Genomic DNA, 10170 nt, shown 5'->3' with positions numbered 1-10170 from the left:
ACCCCTCCCCCTTCCCAGAGAGCCAGCGGCCCCCCAAGAGCCTCCTGCTTTGCCCGAGCTCCTGCCAAATGGGACTAGACTAAAGGATCTCCTCAGGCCCCGGGAAGGAAGTCCTCTAGCCTCCCGGAGACCTCCCAGAATCCCCCCTCACTAAGCGCTGGCCCCCTTCCCATCTCCCTGAGGTATTGGATGGGCCAGTACCCGGAGGCCCTGCACCTGGAACCCCACCTGGACGAGATCATCAGCAGCTTCTGGGAAGTGGTGGAACAGGAGGGCAACGCAGCGCAGAGGTGCCTCGGGACCCCCGCTCTGAGGTGAGGCGGCGGCGGCCAGCTCCCCTGTCCCGTCCCTCCTCCCCATCTTCCTTCCAGCCCTCTTCTCCAAACCACGTACCCCGTTTGCCTCCTCAGCCTGAGCGCCCCCGAGGGCCCCCTCCCCCCGCCCAACAGCCCGGGGCTGGGGAAGAAGCGCAAGGTGTCCCTCATCTTTGACCACTTGCAGACGGGGGAGCTGGCAGAGCATCTCACGGACCTAGAGTTCAGGGCTTTCCGGGCCATCACGGTGAGGTCCTGCAGATGGGGGGATGGGAGAGGGAGCGGGGAGCCCTGACCGGCTCACGGGGACCCTGGCTAGAGGCACAGGGCTGCCCAAGTCCCACGGCCCTGTCCCTGTCGAGTTTTGAGAGGGGGAAAAGGTAGCTGCTAGTCAGGGCCGGGGATGAGAGAAACAAGGGCGTTCAGCAGGCAGGCCTGGGTGGATCCCAGAGGAAGAAGCACAAGAACCCTCACCTTCCACCTTAGAATCAATACTATGTATGTAGAAAAGCAGCAAGGGCTAGGCAATGGGGCTTCAGTGACTTGCCCAGGGTCACACAGCCGGGAAGTGTCTGAGGCCACATTTGAACCCAGAACCTCCCATCTCTAGGCCTGGCTCTCAACCTACAGAGCTATCCAGCTGCCCCATCAGCAAGTTTCTTGAAGGCAAGAATTAGGTCCTTTTGAGCCCCCCATGCCTCGATTAATAAATGTTTCTCGGATAAATCATCTGGAGACTCGGCAGGGAGGGAGGTAGAGAGTCGGGCTGGGGGGCAGGTGCCTGGGCTCCTGGTGGGGCAGCTGGGAGGTCAGGAATTCAGTCACTGAAAGAGGCTTAGATGGAAGCTGGGAGAGAGACGGGAAGTGCCGGTGGTGGTCCTGGCCCACGCCAGCTCCGGTGACTTGGATCTTTGGGGCTGAGACATCTCTGGAGGACCCCAGGGAGGGGAGGTTAGGGCCAGGCAGCTGGCCTGGAAGAGGGGCTGAAGTTCAGCCTCGTTTTGAGCTGCCTTTGGGCCAGCTCTGGGCACACAGGCTGAACGTGTCTCTGTTCTCCTCAGCCTCAGGACCTTCGGGGCTACGTCCTCCACGGCTCCGTTCAGGGCTGCCCATCCCTGGAGGGCTCGGTAGGACTCACCAACAGCGTGTCCCGATGGGTACAGATCATGGTCCTGAACCGGCCTGACCCAACCCAGAGAGGCCGGGTGCTGGACAAATTCATCCACGTGGCCCAGGTGAGGCTTTCAGCCCCGAGGCAGGTGTGGGGGCCGTCCCTCAGACGTTCGGGGCCCTGATTCGAATCTAGAGTTTCTGACGTGCAGCTGCCTGCCTCCCTCCCTCTCTCCCTCCCTCTTTTCCTCCCTCCCAACTCTGACAAACCTTCCTAGGATCTCCTTTAGAACCGGAGGGGACCTCCCTCAGGGCAGCTAGCCCAATCCCCTCATTTTACAAATGGGCCAACTGAGACCGAGGGAGAGGAAGTCTGGCCCAGAGGCACCCGGGTGGTTTGGGGGGCAGTTGGGCCATGAATCCCAATTCACAGTTGCTCCATTATTTCATTGTCTGACTCCACATGCCCCGGTAGACTTCCTTTGAGGGGTTATCTTGGTGAAGGCAATGGAGGCGGTTGCCACTTCCTTCTCCAGAACATCCCCATTTGGCAGATGAGGAATTGAGGCAAAGAGGAGTTAAATGACTTACTTGCCCAGGGTCACACAGCTAGTACATATCTAAGGCTGGATTTGTCTCAGTTTCACTTCTTTCCAAATTTAATACATTTCCCAGCATCCTAGGAGGGGCTGGCTGGTAGACTCCCATAATCCCCTACTGGTGTGACTCCATCCCGGCTAGGCCCACGGATCTGCAGCCTCTCCCCCCTCGCCCCCAGGCTGTGCTCATGTGCCCTTCTATGAGACATCATTCACTCTTCCTTTCAGAGGCTGAGGCAGCTACAGAATTTTAACTCGCTCATGGCGGTTACTGGTGGCCTATGCCACAGCGCCATCTCCCGGCTCAAGGATTCGCATGCACATCTGAGCCCTGACAGTACCAAGGTGAGCCAGCCAGGCCTGCCCCTTCCCTCAGCCGGCCCAGCCTTCCTGATGGAGCTGGCCCACAAGGTGTCTGGAGGAGGGCTTCCCCTTTCATTCTGAATTCCCTGAGGAGCCTCGGTCCTGCCCCTTCCCCTCTTCTGGCCTCAGTTTCCCCCTTGGTAAAAGGAGCTGGTCTCTGAGCACCCTTCCTGGACCTCAGGACTAGGGGATGGGATCCTTCCAAGCTCCACCACGCTGTCTCCTTCGCCTCTTTAGACCCTGCTGGAGCTGACCGAACTCCTGAGCTCCCACAACAATTACGCCCTCTATCGCCGCACCTGGGCCGGCTGCTCGGGCTTTCGCCTGCCTATCCTGGGCATCCACCTGAAGGACCTCGTCTCACTGCACCAGGCCATGCCCGACCGCCTGCCGGATGGGCAGCTCCACGTGGCCAAGCTTAACAGCCTCTACCTTCGGCTACAGGAGCTCAGGGATCTCCAGGCCCAGAGCCCACCTGGCGGTGCCAGCGAGGACCTGATCCATCTGCTCATGGTACAGGGAGGGCAGTGCTGGCCCCTTCCCTCTCCTCTGTCTCACCTTCCCTGCTGGTGAAAAGGAGGCAGGGGGACTCTCCACGGGCAGTGCCAGCACAAGAGAATGGTCATGCTTAAGCAAAGGGAGGGGAAAGGTGGAGGGCCAGTGCGGTGGGCATTGTGCCAGAGGCTGACCTCAGTTCTGCCACACGTGCCCTCTCTGTGTGTAAAACTCCAACCTCAGAGGAGCGTTGAGGAAGCGAGGTGGGGAGGGCAGATGGACAGGAAGCTGAGCGGGCAGTGTGGGGCCCCCGAGGGGCTCAGGGATGGGCCTGTGACCCCCTCCCGCCCTTCTCCCCTGCAGCTGTCTCTGGATCTCTTTTACACAGAAGATGAGATTTATGAACTCTCTTATGCCCGGGAACCCCGATGTCCTAAGACTCTGGTGAGAACTATCTCCTGCCTAATAACTCTGTCCTCTAAACTCTCAGAAGGCAGGCCTGGAGATGGGAGGTCCTGGGTTCAAATGTGACCTCAGACACTTCCTAGCTGTGTGGCCCTGGGCAAGTCACTTCACCCCAATAGCCTAGCCCTTCTGGCTCTTCTGCCTGGAACTGATACTTGGTATTGATTCTAAGACAGAAGGTGAGGGTTAAAAACAAAGAACCCCCCCCCTGCCAGGACTTGCATTCCAGAGCTAATCTCTCCCCCCTTGTCTCTCTCCCCAGTCACCCTCCCCCTTCAAAGCACCTCTTGTAGTCGAATGGGCTCCTGGAGTGGCCCCCAAGCCTGACAGGGTCACCCTGAGCCAACATGTGGAGCAGCTGGTGGAGGTGAGGCCTGGAGGCCACAGGGAAGGGGGCTCAGGGGCTGTGTTCAGGCTCACAGCCTGGGCCCCTTCCTTCCTTCCAGTCTGTTTTCAAGAACTATGACCCAGAAGGCCGAGGCACCATCTCTCAGGAGGACTTTGAACGTCTGTCCAGCAGTTTTCCCTTTGCCTGCCACGGCCTCCACCCGCCCCATCGGGAGGGGTGAGGGGCACAGATCAGGGTCCCTAAAAGGGGGTGCAGGGTGGACCTCCTTGGGAGGGGGTAGGGACCCTCCTTCAAAGTGAGGGAGGCTGGACCTTGACTCCTCGCGGGGTGCCAGACTTTCTTGACCTGCCCAGGGACGGTCCCTTCAGCCGGGAGGAGCTGACGGCTTACCTGCTTCGGGCCAGTGCCATCTGTGCCAAGCTGGGCCTCTCCTTTCTGCACCCTTTCCACGAGGTCACCTTCAAGAAGCCCACGTTCTGTGGCAGCTGCAGTGGCTTTGTGAGCATCTTTGCCCGGCCTCCCTCCCTTCCCTTGGCGCCTGCCCAGTGTCCGAGGAGCTGCCTTCCCCCAGGTTTCCGGCCCTGCCTCTCCCTTCTCCCAGGGTTGATGAGATGTTTTTTGAGGAAGCCTGAAGAATGACCCTGCCCCAAAGGTCCTCTGAGGCCGCCTCCGAGGTCCAGGCCCCCAAGACCCATGGCCACTGTCCACCTTAACCACCAACGACTTAGCTTATCATTCTCCCCACCTCGAGTAGCCAAAATAAGCTGGAAAGCCCTTTGCTAATATTGGTTTGAAGTGCTTAAATCTCGTGAGAGAGGTGGAGAGGGCTGGCCTCGGAGCCAGAAAGACCAGAATTAAAATCCTTCTTCTACAACACCCTGACTGAGTGACCTTAGCCAAGTCACTAATCCCTCAGAGTTCTGGGCAACTCTCTGAGAGTACATGTAGGACACATCAGCCTTGCTTTGGCAGAGGGAGTTCCATAAAGAAATGAAGTCACTGGTCCAGTTTTTTATCCCTTAAAAATGCATGAGGTTGGGGTAGCTAGGTGACTCAGTGGATAGAGTACCAGACCCAGAATTGGGAGGTCCTGGGTTCAAATATTGCCTCAGACACTCCTTAGCTGTGTGACCCTGGGCAAATCACTTATTCCCCCATTGCTGAGCCCTTACCTCTCTCCTGCCTTGGAACCAATACTGAAGATAAGAGTCTATTTTTTAAAATGTGTGAGTTTGGGGGTGGGGAGCAGATAGTCCCAATCTAGAGGGTTTTTTTTAAACCCATACCTTCCATCTTAGAGTCAATACTATGTATTGGTTCCAAGGCAGAATGACTTGCCCAGGGTCACACAGCTAGGAAGTGTCTGAGGCCAGATTTGAACCCAGGACCTCTGGTCTCTAGGCCTAGCTCTCACTCCACCGAGCCCCCCAGCTGTCCCCAGAGATAGCTTTTTAAGAAAACCTCAACCACGTTTCCCACCTACTGTCCCACCTTCCTGGGCCAAGGTAACCCCAACCCTTCATTTGCTTTCTCTTCAGCTCTGGGGAGTCACCAAGCAGGGCTACCGTTGCCGGGGTGAGTGATGGGAAGCGGGGGAAGAGGAGGAAGGGGGGGACCCTTGGGCCTACCCTCCCTGACCACCCCTCTTCTGGACTCCTCCAGACTGCGGCCTCTGCTGTCACCGCCACTGCAGGGACAGAGTGGAGGTTGAGTGCAAGAAGAAGGGGGGAGCCGGCACTTCTTCGGGGCTCCCCACTTCTGGTGAGGCCCCTCTGAAGGGATCCTGGGGCCTTGGGGCCATTGAGCGGGAAGAGGGAAGGGAACCAGGGACTTACGGGATTTCAAGAGCTCACTTCCCTGTGTTTCAGGTTCTGAGGAGAGTTCCTCCTACCTATCCTCGCCGGGGCCCCAAAAGAGAAGCCACCTCCGGCACGCCTGGACCCAAACAGAGGTTCCCCTGGAGGGGTCTGCGCCAGACGAGGCCACCACCTCCGTGCTATAGGACAGCCAGAGAGAAGAAGGCCGGGCGGACGAGGGACGGCCTGTCTGGGGGATGTGTCTGCCCTCGGAGCCTTCCATGTGCCCACAGGATCACGGACGGGCGCTGCTGCAGGATGCTAGAACGGAGCTGGCTGGTGCCAACTCAATGCTGAAGCCAAGGACTTGGGGGACTTTCATTCCTTAAAGCCAGCCCTGCCCCTTCCCAGCTCCCACCCCGACCCTGCTCCAGCCACAGGCAAAAATATGGGACTCATATTGTCAATTAAATCTATTTTTCCAGAAAGTTTGGCTTTAATGGGGATGGGTGGGTGCTGGATGCAAACCCGGGGCTCCTCCAGCCAAGGGCTCCACATGGGCTTGTTCACCGTCTCTTCTTCTTCCGTCCCCAGCGCTGGTGCCCCGCCTCCCTACGGCTCTGCCAGCTGGGCATGGGGGCCTCGAGCTCATTGGGCCGGCCCCCTCTGTCAGGGACTGGGCCCATCAGCACCTTGTTGATAGGGCAGCAGGTAGCCAGACGGGCTGCCTGACCTGTGGCTGGAACCAGCCTGGAGAGGTCAGCCCGAGAAGCCAGGACATGGGCGAGGGAGATAGCAGACTCAGGAGCCAGCCCCTGACGAAGGGGCTTCAACACATTAGTCATGGCAGCGCCCTGGGTCTGGGGAGGGAGAAGACCACAGGGTGGGAGAGCAGCTTTGGGGACCCCCCCACCTTTGACAGCCTTAAGATTAAGCCTCGCTTAATCTTAGCTCTGTAGCTGCCTTACTACATGGCATTCTGCACCTCGGTTTCCCCACATGCAAAATACTAGGAAAAGCGCTGCATCATCTCTAAGGCCCTCCCAGCTCCTGTATTCTAAGAATTCTGGATTCGAAAGCTATTTCAATACAAGCCTTGGGACTGCCAAACAACTGGACCCCCCCCCCCCCACCTACCTGGGCCCTATCTGTCCAATGGAAGGCAGATGCTGTGAGATCCAGCCTGGTCAACATGAGGCGACGGCGGTAACAATACTGATCCCGAAGGTAGTTGGAGAGGGTGCTCAGGGCGCCCTGGGTCAGGGAATGGGAGAGGCACTTCTTACTGCCCCTCTACCCTGTGGGGGACCCACATCCCCACTTGCCCAGATCCATATTCTCCTTTCCCACCCTTTCCTTCCCCTGCCCTAGAAAGGGTACTGGGGTTGGGATGGATTTCTCATACCCATCGAGGGGCATCCAGAGGCTGGGTGAGTAGGGGGTCCAGGTGACCAGGAGGTAGTGAGGGCAGCAAGTCTGAGATCTAGAAAAGAAGAGGAGGAAGAGAGTTTTGTGGGTAGGAAAGGAAAAAGCCAGGGAAGAAGGATTTTGCCATATTCCTTTCCTTCAGGTGCCATTCCCCCTGTGCCCACTCTAATGCTGGTCCTGAGGAGATGAGAAAGGCGGCTGTGCCCCTGCACTCCCTCCCCTCTCAGAGAAAGCTTAGAACAGTCATAGACTTCAGAATTTGGGCTGGAGGAGGAACAGTCTGGTCATGGTGGAAGGAGGGCTCTGAGAGGAAAGGCTAATTAACAGGAATGTACAGATGGATGCACAGGGTGGGCTGCCTAGAAGAGGAGGGCTGTGAAGAACTGGCAGGAAAGGAGGCCAGAGAGGCAGAAAGAGGGAGAAGAGGGAGCATTAGCCCTAGAACCTTGGGAAGGTGCCCAGGAGGGAAGGGCACCCACCTTCGCCTGGACCTCTCTCAGCAGCTGGCTGGCTGGGGTTCCTGGCTCTGGCTGGGGCATCCCCAGGGCCTGGAGAATCAGAGCCAGCTCCCCCTCAATTTCCTCCAGGTCTCTCTCCTGGACCTTAGCACGGGAGGGGGCAGGTGGGTTCCGGAGGCTCAGAAGGCGAGCTGCCTGGAGCTCTGAACAGAGAAAGCCTGAGAGGGGCACAGGTGGAAGGATGAAAAAAAGGGAGGACTGCTAGGAAAAGGATGGACGCCCCTTCCTTCTGGGGGCCGCCCATGAAGACGCACCCTAACTCTTCAATCAATATCCCGACCCTATCCCCTAAGGCTCAGTTGCAACCCGGTGCTCTCCGAGTGCAGAGCCCACTGGAAGAGTTCGTCGGCTAGCCCCGGGACCTATTCCTGGCTGGGCGAGGACTCTGCGTTCTAGAGTCCCTGGCCCCACCTGAGCCTCAGGGTTCTGACTCCGCCCCCTCCTCCCCTCCCCGTACCTCTTCCTCGAGACTCTAACCCCTCTCCTCCAGCCCCCAACGTCTAGGTCCCTCCTCAGCATTCTGAGCCCACCCCCTCCCCATGCCAGTCCCGCCTCCGAGCTCTAGCATTCCCCTGCCCCGCCCCCTCCATCCCGGAAGCCTCCCAGCCTAGGCCCTCACGGAGCAGGCGCAGGCCGCTGCCGGGGGCCTGGAGCCGAGTCGCAGGGTTGCCTGTGGTGAGTGCCCGGTCCGGGCAGTAGAGCTCCCGGAGCAGGCCGCTCAGTTCCAGCAGGAAGCAGTCCTCGGCTCCGGCGCCTGCAGAGGGAGGGGCCGCTGAGTGCTGGGGCGGGGCCTGCCACAGCCCCACCCCTGAGGGACACGCCCCCTCCCGGCCCGTCGGACCCTGCTCACCTTCCGCGTCCCCGGCGCTTAGGACCGCCCCTTCCTCCAGGGCCCCCAACGCGCCCAGCTCGGCCGCTAGATGTGCGCACAGGTCTCGGAAGTGGCTGCATGCGGCGCCGCGGTCAGCAGCCTCGGCCAACCACGGACCCACCTCCGCCTCCGGGGAGCCTGCCACGCACCTGCCCCGGGTAAGGGGCGGGAGGTTAGGCGGGACCAGTTCCGGGGGTGCCACCCCGCGGCCTTCCCGTATCCGCCCTGCCTCCCAGTTCTTACCCAAGGGCTCGTAGGGCCCGCGCCAAAAAGACCGCTTCCCCCGAGTTCCCAGCCGACGGCGACTCTTCCGACGCCGCCATGGTCCTCCCTCCTACCAATAGCCCGGCTCCGCCCTTCGCTGCGGCTAAGGCACCTCCCAGGGCGGGGATGGGGCGGGGCGGGACATCCTCATTGGTCCGCCCCTAGCCCCACCCCGGCGTGCTTGCAGACTCAAGGTCGAGGGAGGGGGCGTCCGTTCCCATAGCATCTGGAACCCAGGCGAAAAAGCTCTCGTGACAAGTGGAAGAGCCCGGCCCCAATTGTCGTGACCTGAGTGTGTGTGTATGAGGGGGGCGTTCAAAGCTCTTCTCTCTCGGGTCTGTGCCTGCGCATGGCCCTGGCCCTCCCCCGCTCTAGGAGACATTTGGTTCTTGCCTCGCCCCCCTCAGCTCATTTCCCAGGACTCCGGAGTCCACTCTCCCGTGGATCTTACCAGTCAGGAAGTACAGTAGAAAGAACATTGGGTTCGGATAATGACAAGAATGACTAGCATTTTCATAGCGCTTAAAAAGATTATTACAAATGATAGCTAGCTTTTATAGAGCGCTTTAATGCAACATCTCATCCAACAATCCTGAGGAAGATGCTGTTATAACGCCCATTCTACAGACCGGCAAAGGGAGGCTGAGAGAGGTTAAGGGACTTGCTCCGATCACATGACTATAAATGTATGAGGCTAGAGCTAAACACGGGTGTTTTCCAAGTCCAGAGCCAGCACTCTTGATCACTGTGACACACAGCTACCTATTCTTAGGCTTTGCCCTGTGTGATTTTGGCAGATCACTTTCCCTCTGGGCCTCTACTGTCTTCTCTGTGAAAGGGAGTGCTTGAAACAGGTGACTTCTGAAGCCTCTTCCAACTCTAGGGTCTGTCACCCTGTCCCCCAGAACTTTGTGTCCTACAGGGCTTCCTTCAACTGTCCTTGGGCATCCTGGAGGGCTGGGTCCTAGTGGGCCCTCCCACATTTTAGGGGATTCTCCTAATCCGGAATATTTCTCCTCCTCCCCTAGCTAGATGAAGACTTCTCTATCCTACTAGGCATTAAAAAAAAAAAAAAAAAAGCCAGTCTTCCAGTGAATTAACAACAAACACTTTAAAGCATTATCTCGGGCCTCCCTCAGGTTTTCTTCAATTCCTGGGGGTGTGGGAGTGGGAGGAAGAAAGGGAAGGGGAAACTGAGGCTAGAGAAGAAGATACCCAGATGATAACACTCTCCTCTTGCTTCCCACAGCCTTGCCCCCACAGAAAAGGTACACTATTAAGGTGCCAAACCAAAAGACAGGTCCAGGCTTGGATGTTCCATTCCTGGCATGGGGAGATAGAAATGGGGAAGGGCCTTGGGCTCCAATCTCTGGTTCCTTCTAGGGCCTAAACAGAGAAGAGAATTTGGACCCACTGCCTGGGTCCTAAATCTGCTTAAGCCTAGAAGGGGTGGGAGTGTCATGGATGACAGGTGGGTTAAGGCAGGGGAACTGAGACCTGGGGAGCTTCAGGGCAGAGAGACAGAGAGAGAGAGAGAGACAGAGAGAGAGAGAGAGAGAGAGAGAGAGAGAGAGAGAGAGAGAGAGAGAGAGAGAGAG

The 10170-nt window shown here is 58.3% G+C and overlaps 2 protein-coding genes across 3 annotated transcripts in view; one reads left to right on the top strand and one right to left on the bottom strand.

Annotated features, from left to right (window-relative positions):
• RASGRP4 (RAS guanyl releasing protein 4) overlaps positions 1-5785 on the top strand; it is a 15374-nt gene extending 9589 nt beyond the window's left edge. Inside the window, exons 5-16 of one of the 2 annotated variants that reach the window (XM_044671155.1) lie at positions 183-314; positions 411-561; positions 1376-1549; positions 2252-2368; positions 2624-2899; positions 3245-3325; positions 3609-3713; positions 3793-3911; positions 4049-4193; positions 5234-5270; positions 5358-5461; positions 5542-5785. In XM_044671155.1, the coding sequence (XP_044527090.1) occupies positions 183-314; positions 411-561; positions 1376-1549; positions 2252-2368; positions 2624-2899; positions 3245-3325; positions 3609-3713; positions 3793-3911; positions 4049-4193; positions 5234-5270; positions 5358-5461; positions 5542-5697 (1597 nt within the window). In that variant the 3' untranslated portion in view covers positions 5698-5785. The remainder of the gene's footprint in view (positions 1-182; positions 315-410; positions 562-1375; positions 1550-2251; positions 2369-2623; positions 2900-3244; positions 3326-3608; positions 3714-3792; positions 3912-4048; positions 4194-5233; positions 5271-5357; positions 5462-5541) is intronic. The other variant, XM_044671154.1, reaches the window with a different exon arrangement.
• A 164-nt stretch (positions 5786-5949) lies between these two features.
• Positions 5950-8663, bottom strand: FAM98C (family with sequence similarity 98 member C). The gene is made up of 7 exons (XM_044667387.1): positions 8552-8663; positions 8288-8457; positions 8057-8191; positions 7399-7595; positions 6897-6974; positions 6629-6745; positions 5950-6351 (listed from the first exon to the last, which is right to left on the bottom strand). Exons 1-7 carry the CDS (start codon positions 8629-8631, stop codon positions 6058-6060), a joined length of 1071 nt encoding a protein of 356 aa, XP_044523322.1. The 5' UTR covers positions 8632-8663; the 3' UTR covers positions 5950-6057.
• Positions 8664-10170: the final 1507 nt, after the last annotated feature.

This window comes from Gracilinanus agilis, chromosome 3 (assembly GCF_016433145.1).
Source record: "Gracilinanus agilis isolate LMUSP501 chromosome 3, AgileGrace, whole genome shotgun sequence".
Lineage (NCBI taxonomy): Eukaryota > Metazoa > Chordata > Mammalia > Didelphimorphia > Didelphidae > Gracilinanus > Gracilinanus agilis.
Note: the sequence above shows the minus strand (reverse complement) of the source record. Positions and strands in the feature narration are given on the sequence as shown.